At 49.1% G+C, this 22,045-nt stretch overlaps 1 protein-coding gene across 3 annotated transcripts; it reads left to right on the top strand.

The window, feature by feature from the left end:
- Positions 1 to 2,665: 2,665 nt before the first annotated feature.
- Tbc1d21 (TBC1 domain family member 21) lies at positions 2,666 to 14,058 on the top strand. Of its 3 annotated transcripts, none has more exons than XM_028774568.1 (11): positions 2,666 to 2,873; positions 6,406 to 6,513; positions 6,643 to 6,746; positions 9,623 to 9,717; positions 10,198 to 10,308; positions 10,527 to 10,627; positions 11,404 to 11,500; positions 11,744 to 11,844; positions 12,596 to 12,712; positions 13,384 to 13,467; positions 13,895 to 14,058. In XM_028774568.1, exons 1-11 carry the CDS (start codon positions 2,814 to 2,816, stop codon positions 13,925 to 13,927), a joined length of 1,011 nt encoding a protein of 336 aa, XP_028630401.1. In that variant the 5' UTR covers positions 2,666 to 2,813; the 3' UTR covers positions 13,928 to 14,058. The 3 variants fall into 3 exon arrangements, with proteins under 3 accessions (XP_028630401.1, XP_028630402.1, XP_028630403.1); XM_028774569.1 differs by having other exon boundaries at positions 11,747 to 11,844; positions 13,895 to 14,057; XM_028774570.1 differs by lacking the exon at positions 6,406 to 6,513 and having other exon boundaries at positions 2,814 to 2,873; positions 13,895 to 13,927.
- The last annotated feature ends 7,987 nt before the right edge of the window (positions 14,059 to 22,045 follow it).

Below are 22,045 nucleotides of genomic sequence, written 5' to 3'. Positions count from 1 at the left end.
GAGAGAGAGAGAGAGAGAGACGCATAAAAGGGAAATAAGCCGGCATCCAAAAATCTTTGGCAATTTTATACCCAAATGGAAGCAGGGACTGTTTAGACCCAGGAGACGCAGGAGACGTCAAGTGCTGGTAAGAATATGCAAATGAGACTGGAAAGATGGCTCAGCCGTTGAGTGTTTACTGCACAGTCATGAAGACAGGAATCTGGATGCCAGCACCCACGTAACAAGCTGGGCGTCTGGGGCATACCTGTAACCCCAGCTCTGAAGTGGAGGAGGAGACAGAACAGCTGGGGCTAGCTGGTTTTTAGGCGAGTGGGGAAAGTGGGAGCCTCGGGTTTAAGAAGAGAAGCTACCTTATTGGAGCAGACGGACAGTGAGGGAGGACGACATCCAATGCCTCGTTCTGGATTCTGAGCATACGTACACAACTGTGCACACACACGCATGAGCGTACACTCACACCCACAAATAAATTCATCTCTTAAAAAAGTATCTGAAAATATGTGGGTCAGATTCAGGCCCTTTGTGCTCTGTGGAGTTCCTTTAATTCAGTTCGGATATTAAGCCTCTGTATCGTTTCTATGAGGTTGCGGTAACATGAGTAGACGGGCGCTGGCTAATTTGGAGCAGAGTTATGACCCGGCATTTGGACCCAGGGAGCCGAAGGTTGAAGGAAGTTCAGCATATGATCTATGTCCGCCACACTCGGTTTAGAAACTAAGTTGCACTCAGCATTCAGATTGTTCCAACTCCTCTCTGCCCAATCCTCGTCTTTTCGGGGAAGCTTGCAGTTTAATTCTCCTCAAGGTGCATTGCTAACGTGGAGAACCGAGGCCTCCGTCACCAGCTCCTGTCATCAGCGGTGAGGAACACCCACGCGGTGTCTCCTGCTGCCCACGTTTGACTTGGAAACCTCGCAGACCTCCAAAGGAAGCTGCTCTGATGTGGGAGGAGTCGATTCCTATTCCCCTCAGTGCCTACTGGTGCTGCCCACCCCTCCAGCTCTGCCAAGACTGGGACAGCAGGCCAAGGTGCAAAGGCCCTCGGTATCTTCCTGTGTTTGGATTGGGAAACAGAGGGAGGCGAAAGACAGGTGTTGCTGCTGAAGTGTCAGAGACTTCCTGTAGTGCCTCCGGCCAGCAGAACAGTAACAAACAAGGAGACAGTGAAAGGTGTCTACGCAAGACTTCCACATGGACAGCTCGGTTAATAAGATTACAAAGGCAGGGAGGTTGGCTGTGTTCTGATTTCACGGCTGGGGAATCCCGGGGATTGGTAGATTTCAGATTTGAGGTCAGACTCTGAGGTGGAACTTGGACTACAATTTGGTTTGTGTAATGACTAGCGATGCTTTCCAGCCAGGACAGACCTGAAGAGAAAGGCAAGTAAGGAAGTAGAAAGCACGGCTCTGGAGCCAAGAGGCACCACCTTCTCAGGTCCATCTAACAGCAGCATCTACCAGGCACCAGGAAGCTGAGGCAGGGGCATTAGAAGACTGAGCACAAAATAACCTGATGTTGGCCCCGGTCTAACGGATATCAGGGTAGGAGGGAGAGGGACACATACAAGATACAGAGAGGGGTGTACGAGGGTGGCAGTTTGTTTTAGTCAAGACAGGGTCTCACTATGTAGCCCTGGCTGTCCTAGAACTCACTCTGTAGACCAGGCTAGCCTTGAACTCACAGAGATCTGCCTGCCTCTGCCTCCTGAGTCCTGGAATTAAGAGCGTGCACCCTTACACCCGGCAGCGCCAGCTATTTCATTAAATTATTCATTCAGTTGGTGCTCAAACCAACTGTCTCAGTTTGCCCAAGACTTGCTCTGGGTAGAGAGATAAAGTGGAGGGTTGGGGAGTTGGCTCAGTGGACAAAGTGTTTGCTGTGCGATCCTGACCAAGTGTGGAGCTTCAGCACCCCTGTAAAAAGCCATGCGTGCACATGTACGCATCTGTACCCCAGTGCTGGGGACAGAAACAGATGGGTCCCTGGGGATCACTGACCAGCCCGCCTAGACAAGTTGAGAAACCCTGTTTTAAAAAATAAGGTAGAGCCGGGCGGTGGTGGCGCACGCCTTTAATCTCAGCACTTGGGAGGCAGAGGCAGGAGGATTTCTGAGTTTGAGAGTTCGAGGCTAGCCTGGTCTACAGAGTGAGTTCCAGGACAGCCAGGGCTACACAGAGAAACCCTGTCTCGAAAAACCAAAAAATAAATAAATAAATAAAGTTAAAAAAAAATAAGGTAGAGGGACACACACACACACAACACACACACACACACCATCAGGAGCCACTATTCAAATACTAAATCATAGCCCCCTGTGTAGACTTACATAAATCTACTCTCTTGGTCTCCAGACCAGATATACTGATTTGGTGTTTTGGAAAGTCCTCCCTAAACCTGACGCTCTGAAGTGTAGTTACTATGAGCTCTGGTACTGGTCTGGTAAAACAACAGCCAGAGATATGGAGTTGTAGTTCACCTCCTCTCCAGGAAGGCCACCCTGCCTAGCCCAGCCCACTGGATCCATTAACTCAACCTCCAATGTACTACCTGAGTGGACTGTAATTTGGGGAGAGGGTGGTCTGTGGATTTACTCCCTCTGCTTCTGTGTGTGTTCCAAGGTCATTGTGATGGCAGTTCCAGAGCCTTGTGACACACATCTAACTGGATTTGTTCAAATGTGGGAAGTCAAGAGAGGCCCAGTTCCTTTGGGGAATGCAATTCATCTCTTAAAAGGAAGTCCCCTTTCCCTGGCTCCCTAATCACTAGGGAAGAGCTGGACACAGGCTACTATCAAGGCAGCAAGGGGGGAACATGACCACCCTTTCTCCAGAAAACAGCCTCTCTGCCAGGCGGTCAGCTACTTTCATTCTGGTACGTTCTTTGATTTGATTTAAGGTCTCTCTGCGCTGCCCAGGCTGGCCTTGAACTTGCGATCCTTTTGCCACACACATGTTCTTCATCAGTCCCAAGTGCCTGCCTCCCTATCCTCCCGGTTATAGTGGGACTCTTTGTCCCTGATGAATGGAAAGGCTGGCCATGGAAGGGAGAGCAAGGGCCGTTTCCCTTCAACAGGAGTCACAGGTTAGACATCTATATCCCTTTTTACCTTAGAAAAGAGGGGAGGGGTCTTAGAACTCGGTATGGCTTCCTCCCCAACCTTGTCACTCTAAACGGATTGAGTTTCAGAGTTGCAGGCTCTGGCTGTTTTCTTTGGCGGTTTTTGCCAACAATTTTGGTATGTTGCCACCAGGTGGCGGTAGTGCTTCTGTTACTAGGGCCCAAGACCAGTCAAGAACGTATTCTGGTCCACCTGAGTCATAAAAGTTTTCCACGCGCTATTTTTCAAAATCATAACTAATTACAGTGACCTTAACCAATCTCAAGACCCATTTGTCATGTGATTAATAGGGCGATACATAAAAATCCAAAATGGGCGCTTGAGGTTTAAATGTTAAACGTTTATCGCAGATGATCACCAAGCGTTGAATATTTTTTTTCTATATTTCTCCAGTTCTCCAAATTGAGAGAAAGCTAAAACTAATAAGAATGAATAAGCTGCCACACAGCCGTCGGTGTGTACACATGGTGTTGTTAGTACTTTGTTTATAGTCATTTCTTCTCATCCCAGCCCTCTGAGACGGGATGTGATCAGGCTATTATCATTTGGTAAGTGAGGATTAGATCTTGGAGACTTCGCATCCTGACTGGCAGGTATCCAGTTAGTGGTAGAGCTGCTCTCCAGACCCAGGCAGTGGGCTGACCAGTTCTCCTCAACGATTCGTGAACACCCAAGTATGGAGCTGATCGCCAGCGTCAGGGAGACCTTACTTCCCAAGGGCAGTCCGTTGTCAAGGTTGCCTGTATCTCCCAGTGCCCCATTTCTCCGTGTTGGTCCAGCAGATACAGCGTGTGGGAGTAATTAAAGATGGGTGTTCAGTCTAGGGAGATGGCTCAGCACTGAAGCATTTTTCTTGTAAACATGAGGACCAAGTTCCGATCCCAGAACCCATGTGAAATGTTGGGTCGGTAGGGTGGTTCTCCTGTAATTCCAGTCTCAGAAGGCAGAGACGGGGGAAGGATGCCAGGAGCAAACGGACTAGGGGAACTTAGCCATATCAGTGACTTCTGGGTTTGACTGAGAGACCTTGCCTTAGTGAATAAGGTCGAACAGGCAATCAAAGATGATTCCCAGCATCAACCTCAGGCCTGCACACGTACTCGTAAGATGTGCCCACATATGCGCTTGCGCGCACTCACCAACCACACTGACAAATAGAGGGCGCTCTTAGCCCACCTGACCTGCAGATAGGGACACTGACCTGCCTGCTGTCGGCGGCTCACTGTTGGCTTTTCAAGGCAAATGTTTTCCTACTTCCTGACACCTGGCTCATCACTCAATCTGTGAGCCACAGCCTTCGTCACCCAGGAAACTGTTAGGAAGGCGTCTCTGTAGGCTGTTTCCTCAAATTTTCTGAACCAGAAGACTCTCAAGTGATTTGAATTACAGATTTAATTTAGAGCCGGGTGTCTACATATCGAGTTATTCAGAGAAAGATGGGGACAGCTCTGGCCAGCTGTTGGGTTCTGCCCAGCAGTTCATGTCTCTCTGCAGACATGTGGCATTTCACGATCCCCTTCTCTTCAGCACACACCCTGGGGAGTGGGACCTTTTGCTCATCCTTAGTGTTATTTTGTAAATGCTTTTCAAGTACCGTCCTTACTACTCATACACAAGTGTGTTGTGCCAACCACACACGGGCCAGGCGTGCACGCGTCTCCTCACCTGAATATTCCCGCGACCCGCTGATTTATATTTTCAGAGAAGATAAAACAGAGCACATGAATTGTTTAATTTGTGCTTATCTTAATCTTTCTATTATCAAAGCGGTGCAATCATAGAAAAACATAAAATATGTTAAAAAGGGAAAATAGAAATATTTATACTGCTTAACTTTCACGGTAGCTTTTTGGTTTCATTTTGAGACTAGGTCTTTTTTGTTCGTTTGTTTGTTTGGTTGTTTTTTTGTTTGGTTTGGTTGGTTTGTTGGGTTTTTTGTTTGTTTGTTTTTTCGAGACAGGGTTTCTCTGTGTAGCCCTGGCTGTCCTGGAATTCACTCTGTAGACCAGGCTGGCCTTGAACTCACCACCTGCCTCTGCCTCCCAAGTGCTGGGATTAAAGGTGTGTGCCACCACTGCCCAGTTTGAGACTGGGTCTTATGCATCCCAGGTTGGCCTCAAATTCACAGCGTAGCTGAGAATAACCTTGAACTTCTGGTCCTCCTGCCTCCACAGGTGTGTGTAGTCGAACCAGGCATGTGGTTTTGGGGATCAAACCTGGAGCTTCCAGTATGTTAGGCAAACACACTACCAACTGAGCTACGTCCCTAACATCAATGACTATTTTTTTTCTTTAAATTTGGGTGCATATGGATGTTTTGACTGCATGCATATCTGTGTACCACACATGTGCCTGGTGCCCAAGAAGAGGGCATCAAGTACCCTGGAACTGGAGTTATAGCTGATTGTGAGCTGCCATCTGGGTGCTAGGAATTGAACCTGGGTCCTCTGGGACAGCAGCCAACACTCTTAATTGATGAGCCATCTCTCCAGCCCTACTGTTGTTTTTAATGGAGGGTGTTTTCTTGGTATTTTCTTCAGTATTTTTACCATTATTTATTTAGTTGCTGTTGTCCTTGAAGTAGGGTCTCACTGTGTAGCTTCATATGGCTTGGAAATCACTATGTAGGCCATGGTGTCCTTAAACTCAGAGATTCACCTGCCTCCCAAGGACTGGGTGGAATTACAGGCATGTGCCACTGTGCCCAACCTTCAGTCTTTTTAAAAGAATACATACGAGTTCCTGTGGTACAGTTCTTGTACTATGTAACAAACACAGTATCCAAGCAGTAGTACTGTGACCCCCTGATCCGGCTGTACTAGAGAGTCCAGCGTGCAGATGGACAGACTACATGGAGAGGCGGTACTGGTGTGTAAGGAGAATGTCACGTTTCAAACTGTGTACTCTTCTTTTTTTTTTTTTCTGTTAACATTTGTGTTTCCAGATCATTCTTCATGCCTTGTAAACATGATTTCCTATGCCTCACGGTAGTCCACAGCATCTGTAAAACATGGCTTACTTAGTCATTCCCTTATTGCAGAGCATTGAGTGTACTTACATTTTTCATTTGGGTAAATCACACACATGCAGTGAGCATTACTGTCCTTCCTAGATTTTCCTTTCCCACTTATCTTCAGCAATTTCCTCCGGATAGAGTATTCTAGAATCAGAAGCTACGAATTTTGATCCCTCACAAAGTTGAGAGCCTAGCACTTGAAAACCACCTTACATTAAAAGGAAAGCCCACAGACTGCAGCAGAAGACTAATCTGGTTGTTCTCACCAGGAGAAGAGAAACCCCTCCATTGACAAGGCAGAATGGGATAGCTTCTTCGATGAGAACGGTCACTTGGCCAAGTCACGAGACTTCATTTGTATTAACATCCTGGAAAGGGTATGGTCTCCAGGCTACCTTCATGCCCTGACACTAGGGGGTGGCACAGAGGGCAGGGATCAGGCATGGTGTTGGGCAAAGCCCTCTGAGTAGGCACCTTGCTTGAGAGTTCATGACCTTCATGCCCAGGGACTACATCCCTTCGTGAGAACAGAAGCCTGGAAGTTCCTTACGGGGTACTACTCATGGCAGAGTTCCCGGGATGAGCGACTCATGGTGAACAGCAACAGGAGGTAGAACTTTCTAGATTCTCTTTCAGTGGAGAGTTGTTGGGGCTTCAGGTGGCAGTGGGGGTATGGGGTGGGATACCCCCTCAGCCTAAAGATTCAGGTTTCTTCTTTATATGTATTCCTTATTCTTAGAAGACCTCCCTGATGCTTCCTGCACAGGACTCACACGCGGGAGGTGTAGCCAGGTTTAAGGTGGCGCCTCCTCTCCAGTTCCATTGACCAAATAAGTCACAGGCAGGAGCTTGTCCCACTTTCCTTCATCACCTTACCACCAAGCCCACCCTTTCCCACACAACCTACCCGTGAAGGGCCCAATCCTCACTCCACCAACTGCTACTCCCAAACCCCATGGCTGAACTGTCTCCTGAGTCTAGGTTGCCCTCTGCCCTGCCAACATCTGTTCCCAGTGCCCAGTATGGGCTGCTCATGTCCTCGGGGTAAACAGTCCTGCAGGTGTATCTGCTGACATTTCAAATAGCATTCCCTTTCCCAATCCTGACCCCCTCATCCCAGAACCTTCCATCTGACCACATACCAGCTTCCCGAGGGTCTGTCTCAGCGTTAGGGTTATCCCTGTTGTGATGACACACCATACTCAAAAGCAGCTTGTGGGGGAAGGGTCTTATTCCATAGCTCATCGCTCTACATTGCAGCCCATCACTGAGGGAAGTCAGGGCAGGAGCCTGGAGGGAGGAGCTGATGCAGAGGCCATGGGGGAGTGCTGCTTACTGACTTGCTCCTCACCTCTTGCTCAATCTGCTTTCTTTAGAGCAGCAGGGACCGACCCAGAGGTGGGCTGGGCATCCCACATCAATCATTAGTGAAGGAAATGAGGGCAGGCTTACCCACAGGCTGATCTGCTGGGAGCATCTTCTTAATCAAGGTTCCTTCTTCTAAAACGGCTCTAGCTTGTGCCACGTTGATAGAAAACTGACACCCAGGGCATCTCCGTCCTCTCAACCACTCTGCCAGAGCTGGGTGTTCTTTTGGACTCTGTTCTTGGCTCGCTCATTCACTCTTTCTCCATCCACCTACACTGGTCTCCCTATTGTCTGTTTCTCAAAGCCTCACCCTTGGGCCAGTGGGGTTGCTTGGAGGATAAAGGCATCTGCTGCCAAGCCTGACGATCTGAGTTCAAACCCATAGTGGATGGAGAGAGTGGACTCTCACAATCTGTCCCATGACTTCCACAAGTATATGGCACACAGACACACACATACACACATACATACACACACAAACACACACATACACACATACATATACACACACGTACACAAAAACACACACATACACACAGACACACACATACACACACACACATACACACATACATATACACACACGTACACAAAAACACACACATACATACATACACACACACAAACACACACACACTGAATAAATAATGCAAAAACTCTGCCCTTGCTTCAAGGCCAAGATCAAGCAGAGTACTGCTTGATCAATCAAGTGTGCCCTGATTGACTGGAGAATCTCCATAGGTGAGTAGCACGCAGTCTTTGAACACGGAACAGCCTTGGGTTTGGGAGAGAATTCAATTCAAATTAACATTAACGTCACACTCTCCAGTAAACTTCCCGGCTTAACGCTTCATCTCCTCCACTGTCCAATTTGGGGTCACAGGACAGTTCACAGAATGGTTACAATGATCTCATTATAGGGACAGGCATGTCACCGTGCTCAGGGAAAGAACACCTATGGTTCGTGTTGGTGGGGATGCCACCCACTTCTGGGACCCTGAGACTTGGACTTGCTGAGCCTGGAGCCTGTTTCTTCTCTCCCCCGTGGAGAGCACCCTGAGGCAGAGTCTGAGCCCTCACCTGTCTGTGTCAGTGCTCGAGGTGGGCTGGGTCTGAATGATCCCACAGTTGACTGCTTCTTTCTTGGGGGTGTCCATCTTAGGCTGCCTGACTAAGTTTAGGGGGTCTGGAGCAGAAGGTGATCTCAGCCCCAAGGCAGCTCCCAGCCAGGATATGGAAAAGACAACTCCACAAGGGACCAGCAGACAATAGTCTAGGACAGAAGGGATGTGAGTGTCAGACCAGGTACCGGGGGCCTGAGGAACAGCCCACCTGATTGCCGAGGCAAAGTGCCACAAATGGGGGGGGGGGCTTGACAAAAACCGACATTTTTTTTTTCCTCTGGCATTCTGGAGTCAGAAGACAAGGTTGCATGCTAGCTTCCTGGGAAGGCGCTGAGAGACAGAAGGTTCTTCTCCACACCTCCCACGGAAGCTTCCTTGGCTTGAGGCTACATCCATTCACTCTCTGGTTCAATGGACACATGCCCTCCAATCTGTGTGTGTGTGCGCGCGTGTGTGTTATAAAGACAGTTGTCATTTATAGGTCCCCTAGAAAATAGTGATCTCATCTTGAGATCCTAAAAGACCTCTTCTATGAATAAGATCATGTTACAGATCCTAGGGGTTACATTTCGGATATGACTTTTAGAGGCCACCAGTCAGTTACTGGACTGACTAAATCCGCTTCAGTCTTCAGCATCAGTCTTTCCAACTGAGGGGGTGCCACTCACTCTGCAGATGAGGAAACCGAGGCTTAGAGAAGGGAGGGCGGCATCCCTCTGCAGATATTCTGTTGTTAAGTGGTGGCTGCAGGATTCAGATGCTACAGAGATACCATAGAGCCCACCCTACGTTAAGTTGTCTTGACACTGTGCCAGCTGCGTGTTGGGGAACGCTTGTTCAAGGCCACTCGGGTTGAGATGGGCGAAAGCACCGCAGGTGGGGACCAGGTGGGCAAGGCTACCTTATTCCCCTGAGCTCAGCAGCTGCTGCCGCCTAACTGTCCCCTCTGGGAAGGGGAAGGCCACCTTACTCAGCCCCAATGCTGTTCTCTCAGGAGGAACTATAACTCCTTGTGCCAGATGTATGAGAAAATCCAGCCCCTGCTGGAAAACTTACACGGGAACTTCACAGAGACTCGGAACAACATCGGTGAGCAGAGGGGGAGGGGCTGGGCAGAGGAGAGGGCAGGAGCCATTCATGTCTTTTCCTGGTCATTTCCGGGCACAGGTGACTCCTGGGGCTTGGCAGCTGCCTTGATTTTGGCCTGGAATTTTCCTAGCCAAACCTGGGTCAATGCAGTCGCCCGTGCCCTTGCGTACTCCTAGGTGTGCTTCCCGGCCACATGCTATCTCTGTTGCTTTTGTCTTCCTCTCCCCACCCCCACCCCCGTGACTTTGAACTAAATCAGATCTGAACTGTATGGGAGGAGCATTTGGAGGCAGAGAAGCCCAGACCAGCGGGGTATGAAGATGAATGGGGGGCGGAGGGGGGCTGACGTGCCTTTTGTAGCCCCCTGCTAGGCATTTTTTTTTTTTTTAGGACCTGTCCTATACTGAGGGAGATGACATAATTCTTGCCTTCTATGCTGGAGATGACTGACTGTCACTTCCGTCCCTTGCTCTGATCTAGCCTACGACATCCAGAAGCTGTATGACAAAGATCCCCTGGGCAACGTGCTTATAGACAAGAAGAAACTGGAGAAGACTCTGCTGCTGAGTTACGTCTGCAACACAAAGGCTGGTGAGCAGGGGGCGGAGCCCCAGCCCAAGCTAAAGGCTGGTGAGCTGGGGGGGGGGGAGGCGGAGCCCCAGCCCGTGCTAAAGGCTGGTGAGCAGGGGGCGGAGTCCCAGCCCAAGCTAAAAGCTGGTGGGCGGAACCCCAACCCATACTTGCTGGCTCCTTTCAGGACCCTGGCCCAGGGCCCATTAGCTCCTCCTCACCGGTGCCCTCCCCTGCAGAGTACCAGCGAGGCTTCCACGAGATGGTGATGCTTTTCCAACTGATGGTGGAGCACGACCATGAGACCTTCTGGCTCTTCCAGTTCTTCCTGCAGAAAACAGTGAGGACTAAACCGGGCTCAAATCTCCTCCTCCCCACCACCCATGAAGCCCAAGGCACTAACAGCCTCAGACACCTCCTCCAGCCCCCAAACACCCTGTAGGTCAGCGGGTGTGCAGTAGAAGCCTCAGAGTTCCGGAGAGCTGTTCTGGGTCCCATTCTTACCAGGCCCAGTGGTGGCCCCCTCTGCTGGCCTTTCAGTCCTTAAACACAGATCTCCCTTCTGATCCATTATGGCTCCCCAGGACTCAGAAAACAATCCAGTAGCCTTTGTCAGGTCTCCAAGGGCACCGTTTTGTTCCCGCCTCCTCCTGTTCCCCCCTCCAATGACCTATAATCCAGACCCCCTGAAGGACTCAGTCATAACCAGAGGCACCCTACTCTGCACCCAGGATGAGGATATTGCCATCTGAAAAGATGCCACCCTCTAGAAGCTTCCCACAACCCTGCCTCTCTTTGCACCCCTGCAATAATATGCCTGCTGAACCTTTCTTCTCAGCTCTGACCTAATCACTGGGGTCACCGCCATATGCTGGACATCTTTGCCGCTCCCCCTCACTCCTTTATGTTTAGATGCACGTGAATGCATGGCTGCCCAGAGATGATTTACACACGTGCAAACAGGCATGGGGCACGCGCGCGCGCGCACACACACACACACACACAAAAGTGGATGAACCAGACACATGGCCTCTCATGGGAGTGAGAGGTTGGTTTTCTTCCATGATGCCCTCAAGTTGAACTAGGAGGACTGATCCCTGGTCCCTTCTTATACAGGAGCACAGTTGTGTCATTAACATCGGTGTAGGCAAAAACCTGGACATGCTCAACAGCCTGATCACTTTACTGGACCCTGAATTTGCTGAACACCTCAGTGAGTGGTCCACTATTACGTCTCAAACCAGTGGGTAGGCTGTGGGAGTGTCAGGGCCCAGCCTGACAGACACATTCAGGAGGGGAGGACCAACATGGAGGAGCCTGGGTCTATGATGTCAAACCTATGCTCCAAACAGAGTCCATGGCTTGTTGGGAAAGCAGCAGGTGACATTTTCTTGTCTCCTTTGTCCCCTGTGCTCTGTTGTGTGGTGGCATAAGCATCTGTTTCTCTCCCCCACAGAAGGGAAGGGCTCGGGAGCTGTGCAGTCCCTCTTCCCATGGTTCTGCCTCTGCTTCCAGCGTGCCTTCAAATCCTTTGATGATGTCTGGAGGCTCTGGGAGGTAAGACGCATGCAGCTGGGGGCACTTAAGGTAGACTGTACCCCTCCTGCGTTAAGGAGAGAAGCTGCAAGTTTTCCTGCCTCCCTTTCTTCCGGGTTTTGGATGGTGCTCTGTGATTTGCAGTTTAATTAGGTTATCAACCCTACTCCTGCCTTGCTGGAGAATGCTAGAGCATCTGTCCACCAATTGTGATGCCAGACGCCACTGACCTTCTATAGGGCAGTTAGCAGAGGCACCTGCAGCTGCTCCCACCCTCCCCTGCTATCTGTTGTCTTTCACGGCCCTTCCTCAGCCTTTCCTTCCTCCAGAATGCTGGCTTTCTTCTCTTAAAAGCTGCTTCCCCCACAAGGCGGGCCCCAAGGACACCTGAAGTCTTCCAACAACAGTCCCTCCGGCCACCAGCAGATGATCTTCCTTAGGGGCAAACCACCACCTGTGGCTGTCCTGCCTCACAGCTGCTCCTAGTTAGAGAGTCCAGCCCAACTGCCAGCCTGGCATGGACTGTCCCACAATGCAGCTCCCACCTGGCTCACCGTTTCAGCCTGGATTGCCAGCCTCCAAGTTCAAATTGAAATATAACCACCCCTGCCACAGATTCTTGGGAAACCCTGGATTGCTAAACTCCCGTTCAAATTCTGCTTCTTCTATATCCTGTTCTGAGTGTGTGGGTTTGTGGTGGCTTGCTCCCCACCCCCTACCCCCCTTATCCTGGTCTCAGGCAATGGGGTTGAAGCCTGCTGGTTGCCCACAGGTCCTGCTGACGGGGAAGCCTTGCAGGAACTTCCAGGTCCTGGTAGCCTACAGCATGCTACAGATGGTGCGTGAGCAGGCACTGCTGGAGTGTATGAGCGGAGACGCCATTCTCATGGTGAGAGTGCCCTTGGCCAGATCCCCTGCCAGCTTACAGCCTGATCCTTGTACCCACACATCCTCACAGAAGGATGTAGGCCCACGGTGCTCTGGTTTATGGCAGCTTTTGCCTCCAGAGGCGAGCAGGTGATGAGAGCGGAAGTCTGGAGCTCCATGATGATGGCTTTTAGTAGAATAGCCTCAAACACCCTGCAGCAGCGACAGAGGCCGTGCTGGTTTACCATCCAAATAAGCATGTGAGGAAACTGAGGCCTTGAATGGTCTAACCACTAAACTCTACTGCCTTGGCATTAACCCTTGGCCGTGTAGCAAAAGGGCCTATGCTTTTTTTAGATATGCTTTAAAAGCCAGCTGAAGTACCTGGGAGAAAACACCTAAGGTGGTACTCCAATTATAAACCAAGTCTTCCTTAGGAAGCTGAGACAGGTAGCAGAACCCCAGGGTTTCCTAGACACCCATGTGAAGGCTATGTTTATCATATCCCCAAAGCAGACAATTAGCAGACACCGTGACAGGTTGTGGAGAGCTCAAGAGCTCCCCAATAACTGCTGTGAATAGTAGCTTTCTTACCGTTGTGCTGCCTATGCCCAAAGGCACAGGAGAAGTGTTGTTTACACACACACACACACACACACACACTCACCATGCACATGCATTCCCCTCCCCCAGGCCTGCAACAACCTTATCGACCTTGATGCGGATGAACTGATCTCAGCTGCCTGTGTGGTTTATGCTGAGCTCATGCAAAAGGAGGTAAGCTGACCAGTGGTTTGCCCTACTCCTTTGTCATTCTCTCTCTCACCTCTTCTTCCTCTTCCTCCTCTTCTTCCTCTTCCCTCTCCTCTTCCTCCTCCTCCTCCTCCTCTTCTCTCTTGCTTCCAAGAAGCCTTCCCTGACTATAGCAGTCACACTTGACTTCAGAGCCGCTCAGCCATGTTCCCTCCCACCAGCCTATGGAAACAGCTCTGCATGGCCTTCTCATTATTGACATCCTCAGGAAGTCTGATTCCTGGGCTCACAGCCTCCATTTCACAGTCCCTATGTCCTTCCCAAGGGGTCCAAGTACAGACCTGGACCTCCAGGGACTCAGGAGAATGTCACCAGCTGGACAGACTGGAGAGAGAACAAAATCTGACAGTGTCTGACTATTTCACACCTTCCTGGCTCTCCTCATCCCCAGGTTCCTCAGCCGTTACAGGAGTTCCTTCTCTAAGGACACCGACAGTCACAATGGACACATGCCCTCAATGGACTGGATGAAGGCAACACTTTAACTATGGGGTCGGGATCAAGTCCAATAAGTACTGGGATGGGGACATAGACAATACAGCACCAGAGACACCACCTCTGGACTATTGGTGTGTGGTGGTCACATGTCTCCTTTGACCTTGGACCACGTGACAGTTGAGACCATATAGTAAGTGAGCAGACTGCTGTGAGGCTAGGGAGGTGACACACTGAGACAGGACCCTGTGGGATCCCCAACTCATGGATCTTCAGAGGTGCAACCTGAAAGCAAATGGGCCCGGTAGAACAATTCTGAAAGCCTCCCCAGACACATCTCACAGACAAGAGTGCATATACGGGGACCACCACACCCAAGACTTGAGCTCTAAAGGGGGAGGAGTTCTGGCCTTTACGCCTGTCCTCACTACCCCCTTACTGTCAACATCAAATTCTCTCCCATGCCTCAGGCTTCTCACCATCTATGAAAGAGCCAACCCAAAGCCCTGGCCATTAGGCCATTCCCCTCCTGGTCTCAAGGTCCACCTCATAACTTTACCTTCATTCCTCCATCTCCAAGGGTCTCCTGATCTAAGCTGAGCTTCCCAGACTTCCTCATCCTCTCCTGAGACTGCATTCTAGTCCTTGCCCAGGAAACTACTCTTTCCTGGAGCAAGAGGGACATGTCTCCTAGGCCATGCCATAGTCCCCTCAAGTTCCATGCCTATCAAGGCTCTAGTGAGCCTTCATGCCAGTAAACATGGAGAAAGGACAGACCTACAGAGGGGCTGGGGTTGGCTTGGTACCTCAGAGTTGCACACTGGCAGGCACACACACACACACACACACACACACACACACACACACACACTTACAGGTACTAGATTTTTCAGAGAGGCCTGTGGGTCCATGGTTTTGCAGCAGACCCCGATCCCTGAGATAAAGTACAACCATCCTTCTCCCAACTCTAACTGACAATACCTCTTTCCTGATCCTGCGATGTCAGTCTCAGAGACAGTCTCTCAGAGAGTATTATACCTCTCTGTCTTCCTCTTAAATGACAGTCCCCCATACATGCCCAACCCTGTCTCTTAGTTGTTGTTTTTGATGGAGGTGGAGACACTGAATAGGGGAGCCCTGTCCTGCCAGTTGGGGTTTCTTTGCATAGTTAAGAAGAGAAAGCCGCAGAGCACATGAGTAAATTCATGTGCTGTGCTCTCCTTAGCTCTAAGTTCTCAAGACAAGTCAGTGTAGATTAGCATTGTTTTGTTGTTGCTGTTTTTTTTTTTTTTTTTGGTTTACCTAATAACCATAGGAAGTGAAACAAAAACCTAACCTTGGCATGCATGGGAAACAGCAGTTTCCTACCCTTTCGTGGCCCTTTGACCTGGTGGCATGCGTTACCCCATTACTTTCAGTTTGGATATTCACACAATGCTACCCAGCTCGAGAATTAAATAAATAAATAATAAATAAATCCCTCTGCATTTCTAAGGCATGACTCCAACCTGTCTTTCTTTCTTACTATTTATTTTGTTCTTACTCATGTGCGTATGTATCTAAGTGCTTGTGTGTGGCTACATGCATGTGAGTACACCCAAGGAGGCCAAAAGAGGGCATCAGAATCCCTGGAGCTGGAATTCCAGGCAGGTGTGAGCAACCCAGCATGGGTGCTGGGAACTGAACCTGGGTCCTCTGCATGAGCAGAGTGCACTCTTAACCATGTAACCTGAGCCATCTCCCCAGCCCCACAAACCTGTTTTAAACATCACATCACTAGAGATGTTGGCAAGATGGCTCAGAGGTTAAAGACCCTTACCTTTAAACCTGACAACTTGTGTTTGATCCCTGGAACTCACATGGTAGGAGGAAGTAACTGAATCCCAATAGCTGTCCTCGACGCCTATATGCCTATATGCTGTGGTATGGATAAGTTTACCCCCTACACACACACACACACACACACACACACACTTATAAATAAACAAAATGTTTTTAAAAGTCACTGGAGTCTCATGGTTGGTTATAGTCTTTTCTCCCTTGGCTGAAGTAGGGGTACTGTACTCAGAGCCTGTCTTGCTATGATCCATCCTCCCTGAATTTCACATCCTTCCTTACAGTTCCTTCAAGGACCCTCTGGTCTACTGGGGAACATGTTTGAAATCTCTGTGATATCTTAAAGATGAGGGACTTCAACCACGGAACGGTGAACAGTTCAGGTATAGATACAGCCTAAGCTTGGGGACAGGATATGAAGTCCAAGCCGCCACTCATCTGCCACACTCCCAGGGGGCCAACAGGCCATGGCTGAGACCTTCTTCTTTTGCTTGTTATGTATAACCTGAGCCAGGTATCTGTGAATTGAATCAATTATATCACCCAGTGGTCTTCTCCTAGTGAGATCTGTGAAAAAGCCCTAGTGTCATCACACCCAACTTCAGCATCGTTAAAGGGCCGGTAGTTGGTATAAAAGGTTACCTCAGTACATACTAAGTGCTATATTGATGTGTTCAGACTTCAGTAAAATACCTCATCCCAGGTCATCCATAAAGAGAAATCCTTGGCTGTTACCCTAGAAGCTGGGACATTCCTGATGAACCAGCCTGCTTCCATCTTGGACTTGAAAGTCATCTTATAATGAAGACAAAATCCTGTTCATGATTAAATCTGTTTCTTGAGGATTGGGCTATGCCCCACTTATAACCTTAACTACAAATGGTTCAGTACTGCCTGGTCCAGAAAATGGCAACCATGTTTCAAAAAATTCTAACCACCTTCCAACTCTTTGTTTCAAAAGGTTATTGTAACACTTGCTGTCATGACTATCTTGTTACATTCGACTTCTGTAATCCCACCTGCTTGTCTGCCAAACACCCCATTTGGAAACCCTCTACCCTGAGCTATAAAAGCCCTTATTTTCCCCACGTCCAAGGCTCGACTCCTGAACTCTGTCTTAAGGGGAGGCAGCCCGTGTACATAAATTAAAAAGCTTGCTTTAATTAATTTGACCGTGATACTTTGGGTTGGTGGTCTCTTCCCTGTGCATCTTTGGGATCAACACTTCCAATACAGGGTGCTGGCTGATTAAGTATGTGGTATGTTCCACACATGGCAAAGGGGGTAAAGGGCACCTCCCTTCAAACTCTGTCCAGCTATTTGTTTTTGTTGTGAGACTGTCTCATGTAGCCCAGGCTGACTTGGGACTCCTTAGGTAGCTTAAGATAAACTCCAGCTTTTACAACTCTGACTTCTACCACCTCAGTGCTGAAATGACAGGCTTGTGCCACCAAGCCTGGTTTAGACGGTGCTGAGAATCAAACGCAGGGCCTCATGGATGCTAGAAAAGCATTCTACCATCAAGTTACGCTCCCAACTCCTCTTTAGTAGGGTGATAATCCCATAAGGGTGGAGCCCTCATGACAATGACAATCATGTCTCTGGAGCTCTATCTCCTCACTCTTCATAAGTTTCACTATATGAACCTGAGGGGACACCAACACAGACGATGATATTAACTGGGAACTGCCTGCTGTCCCAGCTCCAACTGTTTGGATGAAAGCAACACATCGTTCCCGTGGCCCTCAGAGTTGAGTGGGGGCCAGGTATCACTACAATGACAGTCTTGGGGCTGTTCCTGGTTTCCCTGGGGGTCGGCCATCCTCCATTACAGATTTGGTCCTCTTCAGGCCAGTCTCTCACCTCAAAAATCACCCTGTGCTCAGTAATTAAGGTTCCACAAATAGGCTAAGATGCTGAAGGGTCAGGCTGTTAGAGGGTATGCAGGAGGCTCCACTCATTTCCCCTTTCCTTCTTTCAGCCAGTTACTTCTTCAGTAAATTTTGGGGAAGCTCCTAGGTAGCCATACCCATTATATCAAGGCTCTCTGGATAGGAGGGGAGGAGTTGGGTGGATGCTGAGAGCAGGGCTAGGCTGGAGCCCAGGGTATGCATTACTAACTAGGTGGAGAGGTAGGGTAGCCTGTCAGGAGAAGACAGCAGGAACGTCAGTATGGCACACTGTTATCCTCTTCTGACAGACTCTGGAGCTTCCCCCACCTCTCCACCTAGAGCCCTCCCCCAGGATCATTCTAGAAATAAGCATCGCAACTTTTTTTTTTTCTGAACTACCACATAAAAGAATCTCTTGGAGATGGTGGAATTAATAAGTACCCAAGTCTTAGAGACCTGACCCTCACCTGCAGGGATATGCAAATCGTACCCAAACACCCACAGTGCAGCATTCAGAGGCTGGAAGTAAATAGATGCAAATGTATGCAACAATTATGCAAATAAGGGCAGCCCCAGATTAATGGCCCCCATCCTTCAACTAGGCAGCAGCTGTCTTTTCAGGGGTAAGCATGGGTGGCAGGGCTGAATGAACTCCTGTTAGAAGCATCCTGAGGAAGGGTCAGCGCTCACGTCAAGAGGGGAGATTGTTCAGACACCTGCCTTGCTGACCCTCTGCTCTGGAAAGCCTCTGTGTGTTTATCATCCTGGCAGGATGTTTTCTGAAGGGTCCTGGTCTTAAGTCTCGGGTTGTTTTTTTTTTTTTTTTCGACTTCTTATTGATTCTTTGTGAATTTCACATCATGCACCCCAATCCCACGCATCTCCCCATCCCTCCATATCTGCCCTCCACCCTTGCAACCTCCCCCTACCCAAAGAAAACAAAAAATAAAAATAAGTAAAAATAAAATAAAATCTCACTGTGGGAGCTTCAGTGTGTTCATGGTGTGTCACACAGTATAGCCTTTAGCCCAAACAGCTTTGCTTGTGAATGTTCATTGCAGTGAGTCATTGGTCTGGTTCCAGGTCTCTGGCTTCTGCTACACTGTCAATACTGGATGCTCACCAGGACTCCTCTCAGATATTCTGTTGTTGCCCTGTGTCATGGAGATGTCAAGGACTGGTCCCTTCCCATACTCCAGAAGTTCATAAATGGGGTAGATGTTGTACAGGCCAGCTCACAGCCCTGGATCTGGGCCTGGGAGGTAGCTAAATTGGTCATCCTGCCAGCTCTCCTACCTGGGGACCACCAGGACCAGCTCCTGCTTTGCCCAAGCAAAGGACAGGGCCAACTCTTGGGCACATACACTTGAGGCCGGCTCTCCCCTGCCCACTCATCAGAGCCAGTTCTGCCTCACTGTCCAGGTGGAGCCCAGTGTCCTGAGTACTGCAACCAGTGAGGAGTGAGGCCAGTTCACCAGCTCTCATGCCCTGGGGCCAGCTCTCCCAAGATTCTCAGGCAAAGGGGCAGTTCCCTCTCTCACTCTTGCCCTTAGGGCCAGTTTACCAGGACCCACACCACCAGGGCCAGCTCTACTGTGCTGCCCTGGTGAGGTGCAGGATGGGGTTCCGGGAAACACTCCCTGGAGTGCAGCCAATGAGGGACAGAGCCAGCTCTGTGCAACCCCTAGACAGCAACATGGCTCCAAGGAGGCAACCCAGACCAGGGACATCCTCAAGACCTTTGGTGGTAATAGGGGCCATGGACTCTGCCTGGGGGTCCATAGGATGTCCACAGATACCTGCAGCTGCAGGGCCACAAACCCAGACATGGCCAGGACACCACCATGGCCTAGGGTGGCAGCCCAGGCTACTTCCGTCAGGCTGTTTGTCTCATCTCCAGTTCCTCTTCTCTTCAGCGTGCACAGATCATTTCTCTTCTCTTCCTCTCCCCTCTCTCCACCACATACTTGCTCATTACGGTGGTGGGCGGGGCTCCTCTAGGCTGTCTTCTGTCTGCCTTTGCCACTCGGTGGTGGGCAGGGGCTTGAGTCTCCTCTTTAATGCTAGACACTGTTGTGTGACACTATTCCTAGAAAGCCAAAACAAACCTATTCATCCCAGATAGGGAACTGCTGACACACAAAGTAAGATACCATAGAAGTCCGATCGGTGTTCCCAGGGAGGCACGAGCAAATGTCTACTAACCCTCAATAAGGAACTGATGACAGACCAAAGTAAGGAAGTTCACTTGGTGACTCAGTGAGTTTAAAGGGAGTTACCTACAGAAGGAAGTGTGGATGAGTGGTTACTTACAGGAGCAGAAATAACTCAAAGTCTGCTGTATCGCCTAAGTCCCACCCCAGCATGGGTGAAGAGCTCATGAGAACTGGAAACCTGGAGCCCACTGCACAGCTTGTAGACAGCTCAACAGATTGGAGAGTATGTCCTCCAGGTAGATCAGTTGGTCTGAACCTCCTCTGGGCAGCTGAGTTTGTTTGAGTGTCTTTTAGCAATTTTTCTTGTTTACATAAGCTTGGGGAGGGAGGGAATCTAGTACTTCTGAAGAGTTTCAGGGACTTCCTAAAGCTTCTGAGGTGTTTACTTCCAGCTTCTGTGCTGAATAGAGCATTCCGTGAGTATCGTAATGATCTTCTGTCTTAGACAGGATGTTTTCTCTAGGAAGAAACTGCTGTCCGGCAGGCTCTGTCTGGACTTCGGAGGAATGGCGGTGATGACAGTGAAGGGGAAGGGGACAGAGGAAAACGCAGAGACAACGGTGGACATAACAGTTGGAAATACAGATGGTTGTTGACCATGGTAAACATGCCATTTTGTAAAACGCTTCCATCTTGGTAAAACCATGACAATTCCTGAAACCAAAGTAATTTCTTTCCAAGAACTAAAGGAATGTGTTAATCTAGATTCTTTCTGTTTCCACTCTACTGACCACACCCCAACCCCAAGCAGCCAACCACAAGAGGTGTTTATTGATCACCTGACATTCTTTTCTTTTTCTTATCCCATATTCTTGTTTGTTTGTCTGTTTGTTTTTTGTTTTTCGAGCAAGGTTTCTCTGTGTAGCCCTGACTGTCCTGGAACTCACTCTGTAGACCAGGCTGGCCTCGAACTCAGAAATCTGCCTGCCTCTGCCTCCCAAGTGCTAGGATTAAAGGCGTGTGCCACCACTGCCCGGCTTATCCCATATTCTTTAACCCGTCTCATTTCCCTAGGTAGTCCTGGTAACAGTCAATGTAGGCCCCAAAGTGAAGATTTTCAGTTCCCTTTTTCTACTCCCTCTTCTGCTCTTCAACTACCCTGGTCTATAAGTCTATACCCTAGACAACAGGTCTGATTTTCTTAAAGTAAAGACCCCTCATTGCAGGTCTCTTCCCGGATAAAGCATGTGCTATGGCTGAATTGCTCTCTCTTCTCTGTCTTTCCTTCTCGTCAAGCTTACGAGGTCCTTGATTTAAGGTGGTTCAATACAGAACTTCTCAGTTTTACACTGGTACAAATGTGATACATACGCTGTTGAAAGCATAGCTCTAAATATTGCTTTTCTAAAACATTTGTTCTGTTTTTCAAGGCACTAAAGATTGAACCTCGGGCTTCATTCATGCAAGCCAAGTGCTCTATCACTGAGCTAGATGGCCATCTTTTTTTTTTTTTCAAAGACAGGGACTAGCTATGTCTCCCAGGCTGTCCTTGAACTGAACTTAAAATCTTTTTGCCTCAGTTGCCCAAGTATGTGAGATTATGTGTCTTTGCAAACAGACCTGGCTGAATTTCACATTTTCGTTTCTTCTCAGGCTACCTGTAGACCACAACACATCCTCTTCCTCTGCATCCCTACACTGTGATAAATGTAGATGCCTTTTCTCATTAGGGTGTTTTCAATAAGTCTTGTTAAGGCATAGACCTATGAGGAGTGTGTGGCTGAGAAGACGGCCAGGGCGGAGGTGAAGGTGACGTTTTGGTGACGGTGGTGATATGAGCATTAGCAGTAGTGACCACAGAAGTAAGGGTGGGTTTGGGGATGGTAACGGGTACGAGAACAGAGGCGGTATTGGCACTAGTAACGGTAGCAGGGTAGCAGGTAAGAGGCAAGATGCTGTGAGCAAATGCGTCAAGGCAAGACCGTGGAGAGGTTCCTCCATCTTGTATTCTTGCTGAGGCCATTTTTGGTTTAACTTGAATCTGATCTTCCTGATGCAGAATCCCAGGGAATATTATCAAACTCTAGTCTAGGAACCCAAGGTCGAGATGAACCAGCTAACTTAGTTTCTGTTAAAATGCTTGCTTGCCAAACAGGATACCAGGATGTGATTTTTTTTTTCGAGACAGGGTTTCTCTGTGTAGCTTGCTTGCCAAACAGGATA

The sequence above is a fragment of the Grammomys surdaster genome, unplaced genomic scaffold (genome assembly GCF_004785775.1).
Source record: "Grammomys surdaster isolate TR1022 unplaced genomic scaffold, NIH_TR_1.0 241, whole genome shotgun sequence".
Taxonomy (NCBI): Eukaryota; Metazoa; Chordata; class Mammalia; order Rodentia; family Muridae; genus Grammomys; species Grammomys surdaster.
Note: the sequence above shows the minus strand (reverse complement) of the source record. Positions and strands in the feature narration are given on the sequence as shown.

Excerpts from the sequence above, each read along its gene's own strand:
- Tbc1d21 (XM_028774568.1), top strand. The coding sequence starts at position 2,814 with ATGACCACCCTTTCTCCAGAAAACAGCCTCTCTGCCAGGCGGTCAGCT. Across the intron at positions 9,718-10,197 it reads AGAGACTCGGAACAACATCG|CCTACGACATCCAGAAGCTG; the intron begins GTGAGCAGAGGG and ends GCTCTGATCTAG. Across the intron at positions 12,713-13,383 it reads GCGGAGACGCCATTCTCATG|GCCTGCAACAACCTTATCGA; the intron begins GTGAGAGTGCCC and ends CCCCTCCCCCAG.